The 24191-nt window shown below is 47.8% G+C and overlaps 1 protein-coding gene across 1 annotated transcript; it reads left to right on the forward strand.

Moving 5' to 3' along the window:
* Nucleotides 1–476: 476 nt before the first annotated feature.
* NTMT2 (N-terminal Xaa-Pro-Lys N-methyltransferase 2) lies at nt 477–23879 on the forward strand. The gene is made up of 4 exons (XM_056845261.1): nt 477–665; nt 9537–9712; nt 13956–14205; nt 23524–23879. Exons 1-4 carry the CDS (start codon nt 503–505, stop codon nt 23877–23879), a joined length of 945 nt encoding a protein of 314 aa, XP_056701239.1. The 5' UTR covers nt 477–502.
* The last annotated feature ends 312 nt before the right edge of the window (nt 23880–24191 follow it).

A 24191-nucleotide genomic window follows, 5' to 3' on the forward strand; every position in this document is an offset into this window, starting at 1 on the left:
TAATGAAGCCTTCTCATATGCGTAGAGGGCATTATCAGGAACCTGCTGTTGGCTAACAGCAAAGATCATAGTAAGGCCCTGGGCGATGAAGCCATTAGTGGCAGGTGGGTAAGAGTCAGCTGTAAAGAGGTGACCTGCATATTGAAAAACCACATCATTTTCGGCAGTGCCAAAGAATGAGGGAGGAGATGAAACCTCTGGACAGTATTCCTGCCCTTTTCAAGAAGAAGTGAATGGGATTGTCGGTGCTGGGTCCAGTGGCTGCTTGGAGAGCAGATATACTTTTCCCCTGACTAAGCAATCTGGCTTTTTATCGCTTCCCAGCACCTGCTAGATTAAGAGCCTGACACTTAAGAGATTATTCTGAGCAAGTGTTAGGAGCCACTGGCCGGCGGGCACCCGCGTATAGAATGACAGAGGTGGCCGTGATTTAAGCGACACCACTTGCAGTCCTTGGAGAGGAGAGAGAGGTCCCGGCCAGGCAGCTACCCCCCAGAAGACCATGGCTACCACGGAGTATATGGGTGCCCATTTGGCTTTTAAGAGCCGCTGGCACAAGACAGATGAGGAGCTCTGTCGGCACAGCATGTCCTTCATCCTTCACAAGGCCATTCGGAATGATTTTTTCCAGAGTTATCTCTGCCTGCTAGAGAAGCTTCCTCTGGGTGAGTAAGCTGGAAAGACGTGCTGAACATGCAAGGGGCATCTGTCTGACTAGTACCTCTTTATATTGTTTTCCCTTCAAGGGGAGCATACCTTGTTCTCCCTTTCCCATTTTATCCTCACAACAACCCTGCACAGTAGGATAGGCTCCCTACCCAGAAAGACTTTGCTCATGTAATGTGAAGAAAATCGATATGCTTTCTCACATGATGCTGGAGTGCCCCCATTTTAACTCAAACATGACCAATGAATCCCTCCTATTTTAACGAAACTACCTGCCACCGAAACAGGCGTTAAAATAGAGATCCAAGTATAACCCCGTGGGTCATGGGAGCTTGAAAAGGAAAGGAAGGTAGGAGAGGCAGATAGTGTATGACCGGCCCAAGGTCATTACAGTGAGCTTCATGGTTGAAGGAATTCAAATACTCATATGGGTTCTGTCGGGAGTGTATGAAATGTTTGACTTCTAAAAGCAACAGAGGTTCTGAACTCCTCGGAAGATCTGCCCTTATCCCAGGTAGAGGGCCATGGGACAGCTGGGCACCGCAGGGGGGGAGATACAGTCTCTATATGTGCTGAGGGAAACATATTTCAAATTGGTCCCACAGGAGCCTACAAAAAGGTTATGGGATTAAGGATGGAATCCTAAGAACGTTTTTCCTGGGAACAGGTCCCACTGGATAAAACGGGGCTTGCTTCTGAGTAGACCTAAATGCGATCCTGTGCCAATTTCTTCCATTCTAAGCCCATTGATTTTAGTAGGCTTAGGCTGGAATGACTGTTGCAAACCCTGTCTCAAATTAATTTGGGGGGAGGGAGAAAGGAAGACAGTTCAAGTTGCACTGAGATATATCAGCAAATCTCGCCCAAGTTTGGAAACTGTGTAAAGGTGTACCGGAGTGGAAACCGTATTTCTGGGTACTTTCTTTTCAGTTTGCAAGGCTCCAAGACACTTCCCCTCCCCCCCCTTGTACCAAATGAATCAGTCTATTTGTTTTTGAAGTCCTGATGGACGGTCATCCTTAAATGGGAGGGGATGAGGTCAAATCCCGTCAAAAAGACAGATTGAAACAGCACACATAAATTCTGATCAGTCTCTGTATGTTTAATTACTGATAAAATCAGTGAATGATCCTGGATTGGTTTGTCGAGGAGAAGATGTGGATAGGAGGAGATTCAAAGATGTACTTAATCTTGGAGGTTAGTCTTGACTTTTTCTGCAAAAAACATTCCCTTGACCAGGTAAGAGGTCTGTAACTGCCTACCTTCTCCTCTGCCTTCATTGATACTAGCCCAGAGCCTGGGTGTGGCTGGGAGACACATTGTTCAGCAACCTTGCTGAAGCTACACAGGTACATGTCCGGTCAGTTCCTAGACAGGAGATCTCCTGTAAGCTTTGTGTATATGGTCTTGAGATCCATGGTGAAGTAAAGGCAGTGATTTACAGTGAATTCATAAGAACATGTGCAGTTGTCTTATGCTGAGTCAAACCACTGGTCACACATGAACACATGAAGCTGCCTTATACTGAATCAGACCCTTGGTCCATTGAAGTCAGTATTGTCTACTATGACTGGCAGTGGCTCTCCAGGGTCTCAGGTAGGAAAGAAGAAGAGTTGGCTTTTATATGCCGACTTTCTCTACCACTTAAGGAAGAATCATACCGGCTTACAGTCACCTTCCCTTCCCCTCACCACAACAGACCCTGTGAGGTAGGTGGGGCTGAGAGAGTGTGACTAGCCCAAAGTCACCCAGCTGGCTTCATGTGGGGTAACAAACCCAGCTCACCAGATTAGCCTCCGCCGCTCATGTGGAGGAGTGGGGAATCAAACCTGGTTCTCCACATCAGAGTCCACCCTTCCAAACCACCACTCTTAACCACTACACCACGCTGGCTCTCTTGCAAGATTCTTTCACATCACCTACTTGCCTAGTCCCCTTAACTGGAGATGCCGGGGATTGAGCCTGGGACCTTCTGCATGCCAAGCAGATGCTCTACCACTGAGCCACGGTCTACCCATTTGAGTATCATCTGCTAGCCCTGGCAGGTCCTTTCCCCACCCCTGTTTCCTGAGCTCCTTTCCAGATGGGGATGCCAAAGATCAGACGTAGGAGCACCTTCTGCATTTAAGTCATATGCCGCAGACAGCATTAACGTTCTTTTAATACGCGTGGGAATGAGGGGATACCTTTGCACCTTTTAAAAATGCATCAGACATTTGTAGCATAATCCCCCATGGTACTGGATTCTATTCATCCAAGGGGTTGACTGCAATAGCTTCCATGTGCCTCGTAAATAACAGCTGCCCAGTATTGCAGAACAAAGTTGTTGCTTTCACAGAGAGGAGAAAGCCTTGTGCACCCAACCATTTTTAAGAGAAACCAAGTCACTCAGCACCCCCTTCCTTCCAAATCTTGATGTTTTATTTTTCCAGTGGTATATCCTCTTGGACTGGAGATGGATAGTAGTTATTTCAATGTGCAGACAAGCGTGACGCTTCAGGAACTGAGTAGAGCTGGCTTGGTAGTATGGCCACTTCCCCACACACATCCATTTTTCTGTGTGTGTGCTGGGGAGATCTCTGAGGGGAAAGTTTTGAGTGTGATATCTTTTGAATCAGCATATGTCAGCTGTGGTGGGCACCTATTGGGTACCGCTCATGCCGTCCTGCTGGGATAGAGCGGGATACAAATTTAAAAATACATAGATAAATAAAAGTCCTCAGATTTTTAAATGCTATACATTTTGAGTGAGAAAATTGTTTATTCTTTACAAAATGTATATTCCACCTTTCTGCCCTTCTAAGGGACACTAACGTGGCTAACAATTTAAAAATACATAATAAAATCACATTTTAAAACTATTAAAATCAACCATCCCCATAGAGTGGTAAGCTGCAGTACTGCAGTCAAAAGCTCTGCTCATAACCTGAGTTCGATCCCGACGGAAGTCAGTTTCAGGTAGCTGGCTCAAGGTTGACTCAGCCTTCCATCCTTCTGAGGTCGGTAAAATGAGTACCCAGCTTGCTGGGGGTAAAGGGAAGATGACTGTGGAAGGCACTGGCAAACCACCCCGCAAACAAAGTCTGCCTAGAAAACGTCGGGATGTGATGTCACCCCATGGGTCAGTAATGACCTAGTGCTTGCACAGGGGACTACCTTTACCTTTTTAATAAAATCACATTTTAAAACCATTAAAATCAACCATCCCCCAAACACGCATCATTAAAACAATTTAAAAAAACAGAATTAAAACACACACAAAACATAAAAATCTTATCTTAAGAAGCATTTCCCTGATACCAAAAAAGAAAATAGTTCACCTCTTCCAACTCTATGATTCTATGACTATTTCTTTTTTTCAGTGCTCGACCAAAATTTCCCACTTTTTCTGTTGGAAAAATTCAGGGGAAAGTCCTTGAAAAATCTCAATATCCCCCGCCAGGATTTTTGAGAGTTTTCCCCCTCAAGCCTTCACATCTCTACTAATGACACACTCATCTCAATGACATTTTTGATCAACAGATTTTGCTGGGCTGGGCTTGCGCTTAAACACCTGCTGAATGTGTTTGATCCAAGGTGAGATCAGCTGGTAATGATGCCTCTGCTGTACCGCTTCCAATATTATCGCTTTCCAGCCATCAGTGTCTGTATGCTTGTATTGCAGGTTATAATATCTTTAATGTATTTTGCTGGAAATATACCCAGGGTCAACAACAAAAAATCTGAGATACTCTTCCTTTGAATGCCAGCATGGTGTAGTGGTTAAGAGCGGTGGTTTGGAGCAATGGCCTCTGATCTGGAGAACCTGGTTTGATTCCCCTCTCCTCCACATGAGTGGTGGACGCTAATCGGGTGAACTGGATTTGTTTCCCCACTCCTACACACGAAGCCAGCTGGGTGACCTTGGGCTAGTCACAGTCTCTCAGCCTCACCTACCTCACAGGGTGTCTGTTGTGGTGAGGGGAAGGGAAGGTGACTGTAAGCCGGTATGATTCTTCCTTAAGTGGTAGAGAAAGTCGGCATATAAAAACCAGCTCTCCTTCTCCTTCTCCTCCTCCTCCTCCTCCTCCTCCTCCCCTAGTTGTAATATTTAACTATACATGAACAGAAACCACGATGGCTGCATCACCACAATCTGCCGTTTGCTTCTGTCCTGCAAGATCTTTTTAAACAGAATTCGCGAAAGTAAATCAGTGAAGGGTGTAAAACCCCTCAGGTTTGATCCTTGCTGGGCTTTAATGTTCACTTGCGGCATGCATTTCTACGGCATAACCTAAATATGTAATGGATTAAAGGTTTAATAGTATCCGCTCAGCAGTTGTCTTAAGTATGTGATGACAAGGAGGGCTGGGAACGAGGCTTTTGTTGGATGGGAGCAACAGCCTTGCCATGCTGTTTAGATCAAACCAAAGGACTCATGTTCCCTTGGTGTGCTTGGCTGAGGCTTATTTCCATTGCCTTCTCCAGCGGCTTGCAAGGGATGTCATCCGTATCATCAAGACAAACAAGTCCCAGGAAAGAACTCAGTGGTCAAGCATCTGCTCTGTGTGCAGAAGGTCCCTGGTTCAATCTCGGGCATCTCCATTTAAAAGGACCAGGCAGTAGGTAGTGTAAAAGATCTCAGACTGAGACTTTGGGGAGCTGCTGCCAGTCAGAGTAGACAACTGAGACCTTGCTAGACCAAGGGTCTGGCTTGGTACCAGGCAGCTTCCTGTGTACTCGTGTCTGGATTTCCTTCAGTTAGCACCTGGTTCATCGTACCTGGTTCATTCAGTTTAGGACTCTTGATATGGTGTTGGTGGAAAGTGCCGTCAAGTCATACCTGACTCGTGGAGACTACATGCGGACAAAATCCTACCTCTCTACCTATCACATTTGTATCCGACCCTTTCTCCAAAAAGATAGCTTCTCTCATATTTCTTCTTACAACAGCCCTATGATGTAGGTTAGGCTCAACCGCACGCAACAAGCATGGGTTGCCAGTCTTTAATGTATCATGGAAGCATGTGCACGCATCGTGCAATTAGAAAGGTATCTGGTAGGCACATTGCCGCTCTGCTCGAGCTTCTAGATCTTCAATGAAATTTATGTTCTGCATTAGTGTCAGCTGATAAGCAAAATAAGCCCAGGAACATTCCAATCCACCTCTGAACTGCTGCTTGCGAGATCAGCTCTGGCAGTGTCCCAAAGGTCTATCTTTCTGTCCAAGGATGCTCAGAGGTAGAAATAAATTGAGTCCGCTTGCAAGATCAGCGGCATCCACTACTACTCCTCTCGTTAAACGTACAGTAATCGATCATGCGTTGTAGGGGGATGCCATTGACTGATCGCTGTGAAGGCCTTGAGCAGCTGTGCTGTTGGAGCAAAGCTCTTCTGAGCAGGGGTCCTTTGGTCTCAATCGGGGATCTTGTTCTTCATTGTTCACACCTGGAAGCCTCTTGTCCTTGTCCCTGTTCAGTGGGAAGACCATTGGACTCCCTTTTCAAAGGGATGGAAGCTGTTGCAAGGGGGCCCCTGGGTCTTACCTTGGCCTAGTGCCTGCAGCTGAGGACTCCTAAAGTGTGACATAGTAATGGTGAAATGAGGTCCCAGCAAGACGCTTGTTTCTTCCTCAGCCTGCTTGGGTCTCAGCATTATAAATAACTACAAAAAAATAAGTAATGGAGTGATAGGGAAGGCAAATGTACAAGAGCTAGGGGTGCAAATGTATAAAACACAAAATATTGTTGAAGGCTTTCACGGTCAGAGTTCATTGGTTCTTGTGGGTTATCCGGGCTGTGTAATACCAAGACCACGGTTACACAGCCCGTATAAAGCACAGTTTAGATCAGTGGTTCCCAAAGTGGGCAGTACCACCCCCAGGGGGGATTATCTAGGGGGGCACTAAGAGGCAAGGGGGCAGCAGGGGGCACTAGAGGCGGCCCCTTCAACTGTGTAGTTCACTGATTTGCAATAGATCAAGCTATGGCGCCATGCTGGCAAATTTGGTGGAAACTATCAGAATTTTTTTTCCAGATTTTAAAGAGCTGGTACCACTGGGTCAAATTCATCAGTTTTGTTGAATAAATTTCAACTAAAAAGTTTTAATTTGATTTTGAATAGATGTGCAATTAATTGTTACCGTTGAAATTTTATAATTATCTTCTTTAGTGTGTTAAGCAAACCCCTGTTTTGAATAGTGTTTTTTATAGGATAGGGTAGGGGGTGCTGGGGTTGAATTTGTAGAACCAAGGGGGCGGTGGCCTGAAAAGTTTGGGAACCACTGGTTTAGATTATAAAACGTGTAGAGTGTAAAATAAGACATGCACAAACACACACCCCATTCTGAAGAAGTGAGCTGTGGTCGGTTATGCATGGGTACTTTCACTCACGTTCGCCCCCCCCCCTCTCGGTCTGTCTCGGTTGTTCCTTGGAGTTATGCATGAGTTTTCCCTCCATTAGAGATGTAGGAAGGTGTTCTGATGCCTGGGGGATTATTAGGGTTGCCAGGTCACTTGGATTGGTGGGCAATTGCCCAACGCAATCATGTGACTTCCGGTTTACACCCGAAAGTGCCACATCGCGACGGGCCTTTTACCACTCAAAACCCCGGAAGTGAAGTGATCGCGTTGGTGCGGCCACACGTGCGTGATCCCTGCCTCAGCTTCACCCCAAAAACCTCCCGCCAGAGGAGAGGGGACACCAGCCAGCATGGTGAAGTGGTTAAGAGCGGTGGTTTGGAGCGGTGGACTGTAATCTGGAGAACCTGGTTTGATTCCCCGCTCCACATGAGCGGCAAAGGCTAATCTGGTGAACCGGCTTGGTTTCCCCACTCCTACGCATGAAGCCAGCTGTGTGACCTTGGGCAAGTCACAGTTCTCTTAGAGCTCTCTCAGCTCCACCTACCTCACAGGGTGTCTGTTGTGGGGAGGGGAAGGGAAGGTGATTGTAAGCCGGTTTGAGTCTCCCTTAAGTGGTAGAGAAAGTCGGCATATAAAAACTAACTCTTCTTCTTCTTTTACCTGGCAACCCTAGTGATCATGTGATGCTTAGTGTATGCCAGGCATCACAATATCTTCCTCTGTGCTTGGCATGTGCTAATATCATTTATCGTTTATCAGTCTTTGTGGAATAAGAGGAGGATGCAGCAGCTGGTCTGGTGACAGCAGGAATGAGGCCTGGAAAGAGGCACCTGTTGCTGCGGCTCAGTTGCTCTGCTGTGGAACTGCATCTTCTTCCCAGTCCTCTTCTTCAGATGGAATAACGGCAGCTGATTCTAGTGAGTGGGTTCCCTGAAAGGAAAATCACTGGGGCAGAGCCGAGCGAAAGCAATTCAACTCGGTCGTTGTGTAGGAAGAGCTAAGCCAGGGGTGTCAAACAAAAGGACCGTGGGCTGGATCCGGCCCCTTGGGAGCTCTTATCCGGCCCGCGAGCCAGCTACCACCCCCCTCACTCCTGATCTGGGCTGGCGAGGCATGGACTGGCCAAGTGATATTTACGTCATAACTGGCCCTTGTAACAATTGAGTTCGACACCCCTGTACTGAACAATCAAGTATGCAGCAGGTGAGTAGGGGGAATCATTCAGCCAGTCAACTTCATCACCACCTCAACAGTAGCTATGTCACGGAGTCCTTGTTCCAGTTGGGAAGAAGAAGAAGAGTTGGTTTTTATATGCCGACTTTCTCTACCACTTAAGGAAGAATCAAACCAGCTTACAATCACCTTCCCTCCCCCCCCCCACAACAGACACCCTGTGAGGTGTCTTCAGACAACACATAGTTAAATTGTGGAACTCCCTGCCCCAGGATGTGGTGATGACTGCCAACTTGGAAGGCTTTAAGAGGGAAGTGGACATGTTCATGGAGGAGAGGGGTATTCATGGCTACTAGTTAAAATGGATACTAGTCATGATGCTTACCTATTCTCTCTAGGATCAGAGGAGCATGTCGAATATACTAGGTGCTGTGTAACACAGGCAGGATGGAGCTACTGCAGTCGTCTTGTTTGTGGGCTTCCTAGAGGCACCTGGTTGGCCACTGTGTGAACAGACTGCTGGACTTGATGGACCTTGGTCTGATCCAGCATGGCTTTTCTTATGTTCTTATGAGGTAGGTAGGGCTGAGAGTATGTGACTAGCCCAAGGTCACCCAGCTGGCTTCATGTGTATGAGTGGGGAAACAAATCCAGTTCACCAGATTAGCCTCCGCCGCTCATGTGGAGGAGTGGGGAATCCAACCCGGTTCCCCTCCCCACAGCAGACACCCTGTGAGGTAGGTGGGGCTGAGAGAGTTCGAACTGTGACTAGCCCAAGGCAACCCAGCAGGCTTCATGTGGAGGAGTGGGGAATCAAACCTGGTTTCCAGATCAGAGTCCACCACTCCAATGCTCTTAACAACTGCACCATGCTGGCTCTCAAGTACCACACCCCGCTGGCTCAGGGAGCAGGAGCGCTGAAATTCAGGCATGGCAGAAAGGAGCTTCCTTCCCACTCCTGCCCCATGAGCAATGGTAAGCAGTAGAAGAGTGTTTAGTAGTGGAGCAGCAGAAGATTCCAATCTTCCATGTGTCAGATTAGCCTGACTCTCTTATAGGGTTGTCAATACCAAGTAGGGAAATTCCAGGATATTGGGGGGCAGAGCCTGGGGAGGGAGGAGTTTGGGGACAGGAGGGAGCTCCTCCCAAGAGTCCACCCTTCAAAGCTGCCATTTTCTCCTGGAGAACTGACCTGGAGATCAGTTGAAATTCTGGGAGATTTTCAGGCCTCGCCAGGAGGTTGACAATCCTACTTCCTTATTTGGTCCTAAATTAGAGAGTCAGTTCAAAAATTCAAATACTTTATAGCGCTATCAAGGCCGGTGATCAGTGATCATTACTCTTGTCTCTTTGCAGTCAAACTTTACGCTCTGACCAGTGAAGTCATCAACGGCGACATGCAATTCTACGCCAGAGCCAAGCATTTCTACAGGGAGGTGCCGGCATCGGAAGAAGGCATGATGGGAGACTTTGTTGAGTTATCCAGCACAGATCTCGAGTCCTCCAGAGAATTCCTTAGGGATTTTGTAGGGGTGAGTTGTTGAGCTGCCCACCTTGTTATACCCAGTTGCCTATGTTTTTGATTGGGCTTCCAGTTTGGATGAGAGAAACTCAGAGAATATAGCCTTGGGTTGACTGGAATTCCCCCCCAGAACAAAAATCTTGACCTCCCACAATGAATTAGCAGTGGGAAGAAAATGGGGGGGGGAGGTGGAGTGAGGTCATTGATGTCATGATGAAAGTCCCTGAAGCTCAATGGTTTTCCATAGATTTCCTCCAAGAATTTTCCATAGTTTTGTCACTTCCAGATGATGTTGTGACATTGTCTAACACTTCTTCCTTGTGTGTGACCCACCTCCAAAGCTCCTGGGGGTTGAGGGCAAAGGCCTGGCAACCTTAAAGGGACCTAGTCCCACAAAGGGCCCAAACCTCAGGCAGTGAAGAGGTACTGCAGCTGCCACTATCCCCTTCTTTTTGAGTGGCAGCAGCTACTGCGTGCTGCTCTCGATACATGCTGTCCCATCTGCCACCATAGTGGATGAATGGGGGAATCAGGTACAAAATCCATAAGGCCCTTGTTACCTTGGGAGCCTATTGCTTCCCATTTAGCTACCTGGAGTAGGGAATTACCAGCTCCCAGCCCCAATATTCTGCTCCTGAGGAATTGAGGAGGAGAAAACAACAACATTCCTATAGTAATGCTCTAGGGATTTCACTTAGTCTCTTTGGTAAAGATCATAGAGATGAGGGAAGGCAGCCTAGAGCATCATCTGGAACTGACATCACATCCACCCCAAACTCTGCCTTCCCAAGGCACTGCTACCAAAATCTTCCAGCATCTGATGAAGCTGTGGGCCCATAGAATTGGACAAGCTGTGATTTTATTAGTATGATGTTAGGTTTGGGTAGTAGTAGTAGGGGCCCAGAAGCTGTCTGTGTCTGGGGTAGGGTTGCCAAGCAGTGGCAGAAACCCGGGGGGGGGGGGAGGGGGTACATGGGCAGCAGCCATCAGCAACAGCTTCCTGTCACTGCTGGGAAAACCTGGAAGTGACATCACACCTATCCGGGAATCGCCTAGAGAGGACAGATGTTAGTTCTGGGTTTTTCCTGGAAGTGATGTTACGCCATTGACCTGGTGGCCATTATTTTCTCCTGCCACCACTCTGAGCATCAGTATGAATATACTGGTTTGTATATGTCTCTCATATATGATGTGTGCAGCTATCAACCTAGTAGACAACTAGTATTACAAACCAGTATTACAACTAGAACCAATCTGACCAGATGTGTGAGTAATTGGTAATAGATTTTACAATCTATTACACATGCATGGTTTGATTTGAACTGTTTGTATATGTATGTATGTATTTATTTATTTCTGTAAATGTGTGCAGGCTTAACATGGGTTTTAATTAATCAATGATGAAGGCCCAATAGGCCGAAAAGCGTTTGGTATGTGGTTACAGATATCCACCCTAGGAAATGCGATTGTGCTATTTTAACGTTTTTAAATATTTTAACCTTTACATAGCGCTTCAAATAAATTATATTTTCAGTATTTATATACATATAAGAATATATATATACCCAGCTACTGTTTGATCATGCAGGGAGAAACCATTATTGTTATGTAACAATATGTTATGTTATCCCAGCCCTGGATGGGACATCCACCTTAACAGCTTGCATACGAATGCTGAGAGTTCTCTTGATAAAATCGAATACACTGTGTGGAAGGTTTAAGCAGAGCCTGGGATGATAAAGAAAGCAAATTGCCGAAAGGGGGGCATGTCTGTGGAGAGCATTCTGTAGCTACTACCAGCCATTAGATGCACCCCTGGAATATTTTTAGCACGCACACTGCCGGCTTGCCCCTGCTTTGACCTTAACAATCTGCTGAATCAATCATTGAGGCAGGACCCAAGAAGCAGATGATGTACAGGCATCTGACTTGATTTACTATTGGTCATGTTAGAAGGAGGCTATTTAGAGCCAAACTCTGATCTGGAGCAAGTCCTATGACAGACAGGGCTGTGCCATGTGGGGGCTGGATTTAGACTGTAGCTTTAATTTCATCACACCTACAATAGGAAGGAGCAGAAGAGAATGGATTTCCATTTGAGCTGAATATGATTTCACCGCTTGCCACTGCCCCAAACAGGTGGGCAGTCTTTTATATTACTACTTGGGCTTTCTTTCTTGCAGCTCCAGATGAATACTAGCACTTCTACACTATCAGACATTAGCAGCACCATCCTAAGCAGAGTTACAACCTTCTGAATCCACTGAAGTCAATGGGCTGATCTCCGTCGCCTGGAGATCAGTTGTAATAGCAGGTTTAAATTGGGTTTAAATTGTTGGTGGAGAGGTACCGGCTGGATATTAGGGGAAACTTTTTTATAGTAAGAGTGGAATCAGCCAACTAGGTGAGCTCCCTCTCACTGGCAGTCTTTAAGCAGAGGCTGAACAAACACTTATCAGGGATGCTCTAGGGCCTCCCAAACGTTTCGATGCTGAGTTCCTTCCACTTGAGTCCTTACCAGGAGTGGAAGGAACTCAGCATCTTACCCCTCTGGGGAAGTATTATGCACTTTATTCTGGAAAAGGTTATTCTTTGAAACCTGATATCATGGATGTTGATATAGGATTGCATGCATTGCATCTTTTGAAGAACTGATGAAGAACTGAGCCCTTGTGCTCCGAAACGATCGTATTTTCCTTGACTGTTCATCTTGCAGCATCTGTCTTGAGAAAAGACTAAGATAATTACTTCAAAGGACTTATTTGATACTTACCAGATGGAATTCAAATGAGCTGTGGAAATTTTGTACATCCACTGTTGTACTGAATGTATGTGTTGTTGGTGGTTTCATTACCACATACTGTAAAGTGTATATGTAGCTATAATATATTGGCATTGTTAGCAGCATTGCTCTTGTACTGGTTTTCTCATCCTCCTGATAATAGTACAGAGGTGTCTTTTTTCTCCTTCACCACCTGGAGGTTGGCAACCCTAAGAATTTCCCCAGTAGACATCAGCCTGAACCAGGGGAACAGCTTTTGTCAGTCCCTTCTTTCCATGCCAGGGGCACAGCTGCCGCCCCAACTGGTTGGCAAAAGGGACCTAGACCTATGGCTGCCATTTGGGCCTCCAAAGGTAAGGCTAAATATTAAAATACCTCCAAGCTGCAGCCATGGTCCATTAGGGGGATGCTGCTCCATCCCAAACAGCTCGTGGTCCAAAGATGCTTGAGACACTGGCAATGGTAACTGACCTGATCCTGGTCTGTGAAAGATTTGACGGAACAGACTTTCAAGCCAAGTCTCTAGAAAGAATGCAGGTATCCTGGGAACGATGTTACCCAGCATGCTCCTGGCACCTCACATGCTGTTGAAAAAGTGCCTGAGATGTTGGAGTATGGGAATATAAAAGGAAGGAGGCAGGGATGCTCTTGCCTCATTTTGTCTATTGGCCAACTTGCCAGATACTGCCACCACCACCTGCTTCTGCTTGAAGCCATTCAATTGGATTGGCAGGAGGAGGAAAGGAGAGAATGAAGTAGGAGAATTTCTTCAATTTGGACAGACAACCTGAGCTGAAGAATTCAGAATTATGAGCCACTGAAGGTGATATTCCAGAGCTGGGAATATTTGTTATGGTGGCATGTCTGTTATTACTTAGTCACAATATAGCCTTTGTAAAGTGATCCTTGTGAAGCTCGTCTTTCCTTCGAAAGCTTCTAGCATGAAACAATGTTCAAAGAAAAAAATAATGCACTCCTCTAGTGGCATAACTTTGTACTATGTCCCTGGTTCAAATGGTGCTCGTGCCATAAATTCACCAGGTGGCAATCCACCATCTCACATCTTTAGACCTTTCCAGTTTCAAGATGAAGAAGAAGTTGGTTTTTATATGCCGACTTTCCCTACCACTTAAGGGAGAATCAAACCAGCTTACAATCACCTTTCCTTCCCCTCCCCACAATAGGCACCCTGTGAGGTAGGTGAGGCTGAGAGAGCTGTAAGAGAGCTGTGACTAGCCCAAGATCACCCAGCTGGCTTCATGTGTAGGAGTAGGGAAACCAACCCGATTCACCAAATTAGAGTCCACCACTCATGTGGAGGAGTGGGGAATCAAACCCTGTTCTCCAGTTTAGAAGAGCACAGTGAAGAGCACAATACTAGTCTACCTTAGAGTTTTTCTGGAGCACACTGAGATAAACTATGTAATGAGTTTTGAACTCTCAACATTTGTTGTTTTTATGCTCTCAACAGGGCCCTGGCAAAACCAGATGTGACTGTGCCCTCGACTGTGGCTCAGGAATTGGTCGGGTCAGCAAACATGTCCTCCTTCCTTTTTTCAAGCATGTAGAGCTGGTGGACATGATGGAGAATTTCCTGGCAGAAGCCCAGAACTACTTGCATAGCTACAGGAAAAAAGTTGACATGTATTATTGCTGTGGTCTCCAGGATTTCACGCCAGCACCCAGAAAGTACGATGTCATCTGGATTCAGTGGGTTTCAGGTCAGTCCTATATTTCTGACAACGGGGAAATGACAGAGGAACAGAAATGGTAGGTAGGCTGCTTAGTGATTAATGTTGGTAAGTGGCAAAATAGGTAGTGCGTAGGCATGTACCCTGACCAGGATCGCCCAGGCTAGCCTGATCTTGTCAGATTATAGAAGCTAAGCAGGGTCGGCCCTGGTTAGTATTTGGATGGGAGACCACGGAGGAAGTCCAGGGTTGCTATGCAGAGGAAGGCAATGGTACACCACCTCTGAAAATCTCTTGCCTGTTGCAATATGTCGGCTGGAGCTTGATGGCACTCCTGACCACCAAGGTACATACAGACTGAAAGTTCATCTGTTACCTCTCCCCATTTTCCCTTATGCCTTGGACACACTATTACAGTGTTGTGCAAATTTTGAATGAGGGTCATCTGGGTAGTGCAAGGGCTGGTAAGAGAGAATCCAGTAAATCCAGCTGAGAAAGCAGCGAAACGAAAATATCCAGATCAGAAGCAAATGGCAGGGGAGACTGGGACTATAAGAGAATCAGGAGGACAAACCACATCAGGCATTATATGGCGGCGAATGCGGGTTTGTCACTGATCATACGCTCTACAAGGATAAACAATGTTGCTTACCTGTAACTGTTGTTCATCGAGTGGTCCTCTGTACAGGCACACATGGGAACTGCTCATGCACAGGCCAGTTGTGGAGAACATTTTGTATGGAAAGCTTCTAGAAGGGACGATTCCCCTCCCTCTCTGCCCGTTTCCTGACTCAGCCAACCACCACCGAAACCACCGCCTATTCTGATTCCCTGATATGTACCGGTGCTTGCACCATTCACATTTTAAGGTTTCCACCTATATCATTTTAGGTACACATTTTTTAAAAACCACCAGAATGCCTTAAGCTGTTCATTGACAATGGGCAGGGTGACCCTTGAGTGATACTCTGAATGGAAGACAACACCGATCCAAACAGAGGACAGAGCCAATATAGGAAGTCTGAGGAGCCATAAAAGACTATGGATCAAGTACATCTTGGCACGTGCAGGGTTCTTGTCCACCCTGAGAATAGCAATAAAGTTTCTTTCTTCTCACAACTAACCCACATGGGCTCAGGATTACAGGACAGAAGATCCATGTAAGTTGCGACTTGGAGCTTACCTTACTAGAATACGTAGAGTCACCCACATCAGGGTTTGGTGAAGAGCAGGAATACTGAGAAGTTCTAAAGACCGATATGGAGAGAACATGGGAAGGGAGAAGGCAGGGATTGGACTAGATTGATCAGGAGCTGCAAGGCAGTGCAAGGAAGCTCACTAAAGGTCATCCTTATCCTAGAAATTCTCTGTGGTACAGGAGGAGGAGGAGGAAGTTGGTTTTTATATGCCGACCTTCTCTACCATTTAAGGGAGACTCAAACCAGCTTACAATCACCTTCCCTTCCCCTCCCCACAACAGACACCCTGTGAGTTGGGTGAGGCTGAGAGAGCATGACTTGCCCAAGGTCACCCAGCTGGCTTCATGTGTATGGGTGGGGAAACCATCCCGGTTCACCAGATTAGCCTCCGCCCCTCATGTGGAGGAGTGGGGAATCAAACCCGGTTCTCCAGATCAGACTCCACTGCTCCAAACCACCGCTCTTAACCACTACACCACACTGGCTCTCACACTGGAATGCAGGATCTTCCAGCCCTGTCAGTTTCTGCTTATGAATATGTCCCGGGACGGGCCTACAGGCTGGCTCCCGGGCCGCTGTCTCCCCGCCCCCGACCCCCCGGGCTCAGGTGTACTCACGGGGTAGGCGGGGGGCTCGCCGGATCACCCGGCCCCCCTAGGGAGAGTCGGGGGGGCCACAACGCCGGTTCCCTTCTTTCCCCAGGCAGCCGGCTGGACGGGGCGCGGCCGCCCAGGGACGGAGCAACCCGGCCAGGAGCCGAAGGCCCGACGCGGCCAGAGTGACGCGGCCCACCGGACTCCGCCCCTCTCACCAGCTGATGGTCGGGAGGGCGCGGGCGGGTCAGGGAAGGGCCGGCGCAGCTGCCGGAGAGCCCGATAGAGCCGCACGAGCGGCTATCCTGCACGGGGGAGCATGGGGAAAGGGGCGGTAGCGGGGAAGGGGCGGGGCCTCTCTGGCCGGGGAGGGTTAAAAGGCAAGAGGGGAGCCGAGGCCAGGGAGGAAGCCGGAAAGGGTTGCGTGCAGGCTGAATGTGAGTCGGCCGGCAACCTGGCAGAAAGTTCTGACTCCCGGCAACCTGGCAGAAAGTTCTGACTCCCCCTCGGACTGGTCTGGGGCCGAGGAGGCTTCCCCGCCCCCACCCCTCTCCAGGGCAGAGGCCCCGGGGGTCACAGAAGGCCAGGCGCGGCACGACAGAATATTCCCTGCAAAATCTGCCCTGGTTTCACATTCCACCCAAGTACATTTGCCAAACATTTTCCTCCATGGTGTATTTCTCTGTAAATGGTCTTCAGCAGTGATTCTGTAGAAAAGATTTGCCTTCATGCTTGAAAAGAGTCAAGTGTTTGGATGCCCATAGAAACATGCAGTGGGACTTAAACTCACCCTTTTATCTTCTGGATTGTGTCCTTTTTTATGGGCTTGCAATGATCTCTCTAGGCAAAGTCAAACAAACTGCTATCTCACAAAGACCTTGTTTGGTCTCAGAGCAGAAGTAATAATCAATCACGCTGGGACACTGTGAACATTTCTTAGTTTTGCTTTGAAGACCTAAAGGAACCATGTGTTTCATGAGTAGGAGTACGGAGGGAAGTGATTGGGAGCCAGCGTGGTGTAGTGGTTAAGAGTGGTGGACTCTAATCTGGAGAACTGGGTTGGTTTCCCCACTCCTCCACATGTAGCCAGCTGGGTGTCCTTGAGCTAGTCACAGTTCTTTCTAAGCTCTCTCAGTCTCACATATTTCACAAGGTGTCTGTTGTGGGGAGAGGAAGGGAAGGAGATTGTAAGCCGGTTTGATTCTCCTTAAAAAGGTAGAGAAAATCGGCATATAAAAACCAACTCTTCATCGTCTTCTTACACTGTAATGTAGCACTGAAAAAGAACTGGAAACTTGGCAGTAGCCATTTTGAGATCAGTTGGGATAAGAATTGCACATTGTTAATGGTAGGCTGCTTGTTCCGCACTTTAGTATCCTATCACAAATCCGTATATCACATAAACTTATATTGTGAAAAGGCTCATATGTGTCAGCTCAGAGGACTGTCCCTAGCATTCCAAAAATCAAACATGCTCAAGCAGATGTTTCTTAAGCATGAAAGTTTAATAAAAGCAAAAAGACAGTTTTAACAGAAGATGACTGCCCGTGGGCAAAGCAGAAATCTAATGAAGCTAGGTGGAGTGTGATTCAATTGAAAAAGCATTCTAGGCAACAAGCAAGATACAGTGAAGCCATGGTAACGTCCAGATAAGCAGTTTCTCAGAGACTTCAGACATAATACTTCAGAGACTTCAGACAGCATACACAGGCTTGGAAAAGCAACCTTGAACAGTTGCCAGGCTTGCACCTGGCCTGCAATTACTGGATTTCATTTCAAATTTAGCAAAAGGCCTGCCAGTGAAACAAGGGCCAGTGTACATAGCATTGGAGCAAAGGCCTGACATTGTGGAAAGGCCTGACATTCTGCCCCCCCCAAAGCCCCCCCTTGCTCTCTTTACCCAGGTGAGTCTTGTAGGGGTAGGCAGCGTGAAATTGACAAATCAGGCGGGGAGCCGCTGCCATGTCATTTTCTGCCACCCATTCGTCGTGACCAGGACCCAAATGTTTCCAACGCACCAGATAGTATAGTACCCCTCTGTGAATACGGGAATCGAGGACTTTAGATACTTCAAAATGTTCTCCCACACACACACCAGCACAGGGACTTCAGGAGGGGCTTCGGGATGCCATTCTGGAGAGGGTACATATTTTTTCAAGAGACAGATATGGAACACTGGATGGATTCCCCTCAGTGATTTAGGAACACTGAGTTCTACTGTGACCTCGTTTATGCGTCGTGCGATGGGAAAGGGTCCCACATATTTCTCGTTCAGTTTTTTGCATGGGCGTAGGTACTGCAGGTTCTTTGTGGATAGATACACCAGGTCCCCCACCTCTAAGTTCCAACCTGGAGACCGATGCTTATCTGCCTGTGCCTTGTACTTGCGTTTGGCTCGGTCAAGATTTCCTTGAAGCCACGGCCAGGTCTCTTGTACTGTTTTTATCCAGTCCGTTACTTCGGTGCACCCCTCCTCCCCCGAGAGAGCCACGTTACCAAAGGGTCCTTTACCATACACCACTTGAAACGGGCTGAAACCTGTGGATTGGTGTGTGGCATTTTTGTAGGCATATTCAGCAAACAGTAACAAATCCACCCAATCATCCTGGTGGTAATTTACATAACAACGCAAATAGCATTCTAATACAGCATTAACACATTCAGTTTGTCCATCGGTTTGGGGATGATACGCACTAGATAGTCCTTGTTCAACCCCCACCAGTTTGAGAAACGATTTCAAAAACTTAGCCACAAATTGGACCCCGCAGTCAGAAATTATCTTGAGCGGAAATGAGTGGTATTTGAAAACATGTGACACAAACATCTTGGCCAACTTTTGGGCTGTGGGCAGCCCTGCGCAAGGAACTAAGTGTACCTGTTTAGAAAACAAATCAGTAACCACCCAAAATACAGTCTTTCCCTGGCTGGAAGGAAGGTCGGTTATAAAGTCCATGGCAATAACTTCCCAGGGCCCTGTGGGTGTTTCCAAGGGTTTCAGTAAACCGGGTGGTTTTCCCATCACTCGTTTCGCCGTGGCACAAGTGGGACAGCTACAAATAAAAGAGTCCTAGTTTGTTCTCATTTCTGGCCACCAGAACTGCCTGCGGAGTAAATGTAAAGTTTTGACAAACTCAAAATGACCCGCAGTTTTTGAACCATGGGCCCGACCCATCACCTCCCTCCGCCGGGACGCAGGAATATACAGTCTAGTGACCTTGAACCAAAAGTCCTCTTTTAGAGTCAAATTGGTTGGCAGCGTATTGGGGAGCTTTCTGCTTGGTAGGCCTGGGTTAATGCAACTTTGAACGGGTCCAGCAGCCCCTCCAAGGGACGCACTCCTTGAGCGCCCTTGGAGGTCCCCGGCAATTCATCTCGGAGGGCGCTTGGCGGTTGATCCTTGGGAGGCGGATCCTTTGTGACATTCGGTCCCCCATCCACAGTAGGGGACTGCCGAGCTTGAGACCGAGTTTGAACAGCCAGACTAGGCATGACCCCCCTCTGTTCGGGGGTGAAGAGAGAGTCGGTCGGGCGCTCCACTTTACTCTGATACTGAGGAAGTCAAGACAATGCATCTGCCAGTTGATTTTGTTTGCCTGGAACGTGTTTTAACACAAAGCGGAACTTCGAGAAAAATTCTGCCCAACGCATTTGTTTCGCAGTAAGCTTATGTGTCCCATTTAAAGCTTCCAGGTTTTTGTGATAGGTCCATACCTCAAAAGGAATTTCTGCCCCTTCTAGAAAATGTCTCCATACTGTCAAGTCATGTTTGACTGCGGCTGCCTCCTTCTCCCAAATGGGCCAATTAAGTTCTGATTGGGAATTTTTTTTTGAGAAATACGCACAAGGGCGCAGCTGTCCAGCCTCCCCCCTCTGCAGGAGCGCCCCTCCCATAGCTACATCAGATGCATCCACTTAAACCACAAAAGGTTTTTCACAATCCGGATTTTTGAGTATGGGTTCGGAAATGAATAATCGTTTTAAAGTCTCAAAAGCTCATTGGCGGTCTGGCGTCCATGCCACCCGGGCAGAAGGTAGGGCAGCAGAAGGTCCCTTCCCTTTCATTTTCAACAGGTTGGTTAGGGGCAATGCAATTTGCGCAAAATTGTTGAGAAACCCTCGGTAAAAATTAGCAAAACCGAGAAATTGTTGACGTTTGCGAGTAGCGGGCGGCTCCCACTCTACCACTGCTCGCACCTTTTCAGGATCCATTGCTAGCCCCTGATGTGAAATGACATACCCTAGGTAGGTCAATTTGTCTTGATGAAACTCACACTTGGACACTTTTGCAAACAGCTGGTTTTCCCGGAGGCGTTGCAAGACCTCTTTAACCAATTTTACATGCTCGTCATATGTTTTTGAGTAAATTAAAATTTCATCGAGATACACAATCACCCCCCCTGAATAACAAGTCATGTAGCACTTCGTTAATCATTTGCATGAAGACACTAGGGGCGCCACTTAATCCGAAGGGCATCACCAGGTACTCAAACATCCCAAAACAGCTGGAAAAGGCGGTCAGTTGCTTGTCACCTTCCCTTATTCGAACTCGGCAATACGCTTCGACTAAGTCCAGTTTAGTAAATATGCGACCCTCCTTTAATTGGCTGAGTAGGTCCAGAATCAGAGGAAGGGGGTAGGCATTAGTCTGGGTGACTGCATTGAGTCTGCAAAAGTCTATACACAAGTGAAGGTCACCCATCTTTTTCCGCACAAAGAACGCTGGAGTGGAACAAGGCACAGTGGAGTGCCGTATGAAACCACGAGCTAGATTCTTATCTAAAAAGTCTCAGAGTACCCTCCCCCACCAACTCAATAGCACAGTCCGTCTCACGATGGGGAGGAAGAATATCGCATTCTCTTTCATCAAATACATCTGCAAAGGCTGCGTACTCCTTGGGTAACTGGGGGGTATACAGACTTCCAACCCCTGCGGACAAAGCACTGGCTTTGACTGCCATCTCCTTCCAATGGCAGTTGCACTGTGGTTGTGTGAAAGCAATAGTTCTGGCAGCCCAATCTATGGTAGGACTGTGTCCCTGTAGCCAGTTTGCTCCCAACACGACTGGATACCTAACGCCCGAAGCAATAGTAAAGTTGCTCCCAATGGGCCCCCACCCCCATGGCTACACTGCTTGTCCACAGGACCTCCCTGAAAGTTACTACCGTCCATCTGAGCAAATTGTATGGGTTGGGGCAAGCACACGGCTTTCACTCTTAAGGCCTTGAAAGTCTCTTCATTGATTAAGGTTCGTGCACATCCCGAGTCTATCAAAGCTTTCACTGTCATTTGCCCCCCCCTAAAATCCTGTAACACAACGTCTAGGAACACATTTTCCCCTTGGTCGCTCACCATCTGTGGAGCTCTAGACTTCTCGACTGAAGCGGTCTGCTGTGGAGCTCCAACTACAGCAGACCAGGGTCCGTTTTTTGGCTGACGATTGCCCTCGGAGGCTGATGTGATTTTGGGGTTCGACCCGGTTCCCTTTGTAATCCGCGATCCCGTTGGATCAGGTGGTGTTGTGTTCTGGTCCTCCCTGCTGGATAGGATGAGGTTGAGTGTGGAGGGCCCTCGCCTGCCGAGCGTGGAACTCTTGCGGTGCCTCTGCCTTCAGATTGAGTTCCCGCCTCCTTGGTCGGATGCAGAGCGGTCAGAGATCTTTCGGGGCAGGAAGAGCAAACAGCCGCAAAGTGTCCCACACCGCCACACACCAGACATGCTCCACTCCGGAGACGTTTCACTCGCTCCGTTGTCGAGTCGATCGCCCTCTTTGGCGGTTGTGGCTCCGAACCTAGTGACTTGCACTCCCTAGATAGGTTCAAGAGTTGCTGGCGATTCTCCACTTCTAATGCCAGATCAGGAGGGTCACCTTGCACAAAGGCCCAATAAAGAAGTTCCGAATTTAGTCCTTTTCGGAAATACTGCACAAGGGTGGCTTCACTCCAGTCTGCCACTTTGCTAGCAAGCCATTGAAATTCATTCGCATATTGCATCACCGTCTTGGTCCCCTGGCAAAGCTGCAGGAGAACCATCTTGGCCCTCTCACTCTGCAAAGGGCCCTCGAAACGCTGTCTAAGTGCCAACATGAAACCATCCAGGGAGCGCAGCGCACGGGAACAAAGGTTGAACTTGTGGACCACCCAACTCACTGCTTCTCCCTCCAGCAGCGAAGCCACATAACGCACACGACTCTCCTCCGAAACGAAGATAGCCCCCTGCTCCCTCATGAAGCCCTCTACTTGTAGTAAAAAGGAAGCCTTTCCCCTGAACCGTCAAACGAGACTCGCAACTCCCTCCATGGAGCTCACAGTGCTGGGTAGGGGGCGGGTTGTCCCTGTGTGGCGGGCTGGTCGGGCGTGGCGGGAGGCTGTGGAACGCCGGCCCCCTGCAGCATGGCAGGTGCAGGGGCTGCGGTGGACGCGGGCTGCCAGGACCGCGACGATGTCAACTGCATCCAACAGAGGTCGGCCATCTCCTGGAAAAGTCCCTCTGGCCAGCCCCGCCACCCCACTACTTGCCTCACATACTCTTGCTTCGGATGAGGCAGGTGCTGGCATTCCTCATTACCATCCAACCCCTGGGACGTAGGCCCCCGGGGACTCTCCCAGCTATCCATGCCGGTCTGCCGTTGCGTAGCCCCCCAGGAAGGCTGCCTCATCCGAGGGACACACTGTCCCGGCAATTCATAAAAGTTCTCCAGTCTTGAGGTGCCCAGGGGTTTGTGTACATCCACATCTGGCCGCCCGGATCTCTTTCGAGGGACACTCAGCCCTCTGCCAGCCCCTCCGGACATAATACTTCAGAGACTTCAGACAGCATACACAGGCTTGGGAAAGCAACCTTGAACAGTTGCCAGGCTTGCACCTGGCCTGCAATTACGGACTTCATTTCAATCATAGCAAAAGGCCTGCCAGTGAAACAAGGGCCAGAGTACATAGCATTGGAGCAAAGGCCTGACATTGTGGAAAGGCCTGACAATATGTTGAGGCCGTTGAATCAGTAATGGGCATAATCTTAGCCTTGGCCTATCTACACTAGTTTCCAATTTGTTTCTGGGCACAATTCAAGGTGTTGGTCTTGGCCTTCAAAGCCCTACATGGTTTGGGACCAACATACCTGAAGAACCGCCTACTCCTTTATGAACCCGCCTGACCACTACAGTCATCTTTGGAGGCCCTGCCTTCTGAGGTTAGGTGAGTGGCAGCCCAGGATAGGGCCTTCTCGGTTATGGCACCAAAGCTCCAGAACTCTCTCCCCAGAAAGATTTGTCGGTCCTCTTCTGTTGCCATCTTCCACCAGTGGGTGAAGCCTTTTTTGTTTCATTTGGCATTCCCTCCTTCCAGAACAATGTTTTAATTGCTGTTTTTATGTTTTTGTATGTATTTTAAAGATGTGAGTGTTGGGGAGGGGGGTTGATTTTAATGGTTTTAAAATGTGATTTTATCCTGCATGATTTAAATTGCTAGCCACCTTGGTGGCCCTGGTGAAGAAAGAAAGGTGAGATATAAATTTTGTTAATGACTAAAGAAATAATCCTGACATCCTTTGTATCCCAAAGGAAATCTGACAGATAAGGACTTGCTAGGGTTTCTTATCCGCTGCCAGAATGGCTTGAAGGAGAACGGTGTCATCATCCTCAAGGACAACGTGGCTCGCCAGGGCTGCATCCTGGATCAAATGGACAGCAGCGTGATCCGAGATATGAACATCCTCAGTCACCTGATTGAAAAGAGTGGACTTGCCATCCTGAGGCAGCAAAGACAAGAAGGCTTTCCTGAGACGTGTGTCCCGGTCTGGATGATCGCCATGCAGAAGAATCCCACACAGGCCAGGAATGGGGTGACTGAAATGGGTCTTGAACTTAAGGACTTTGAGTTGAGAGAGAATGAAGCAGCACATGGTAAACCCCGTTAACCCCCCCACACCCCCATTCACTCAACAATGAGAAACTATTTCAAAATGGTCTCAAGAGCAAGGGTTCAATCTGTTTTTCAAGTCAATCGGTCTTTCCTTTCTTTCCAAACAGTTCTATCTAGACCAGGAGTGTCGAACTCATCTGTTACGAGGGCCAGATAAGACATAAATGTCACTTTGTTGGGCTGGGCCACATGTACCATAAAATTTAATGCCAGGTACCGAAAACACAAATTTCATAGAAGACACAGGTAAAGCCAATGAATGATATTATTTTTTAACTTTATGTTTTACTTAAAATACAAACATCTT

This window comes from Euleptes europaea, chromosome 2 (genome assembly GCF_029931775.1).
Source record: "Euleptes europaea isolate rEulEur1 chromosome 2, rEulEur1.hap1, whole genome shotgun sequence".
In the NCBI taxonomy this organism is placed as follows: domain Eukaryota; kingdom Metazoa; phylum Chordata; class Lepidosauria; order Squamata; family Sphaerodactylidae; genus Euleptes; species Euleptes europaea.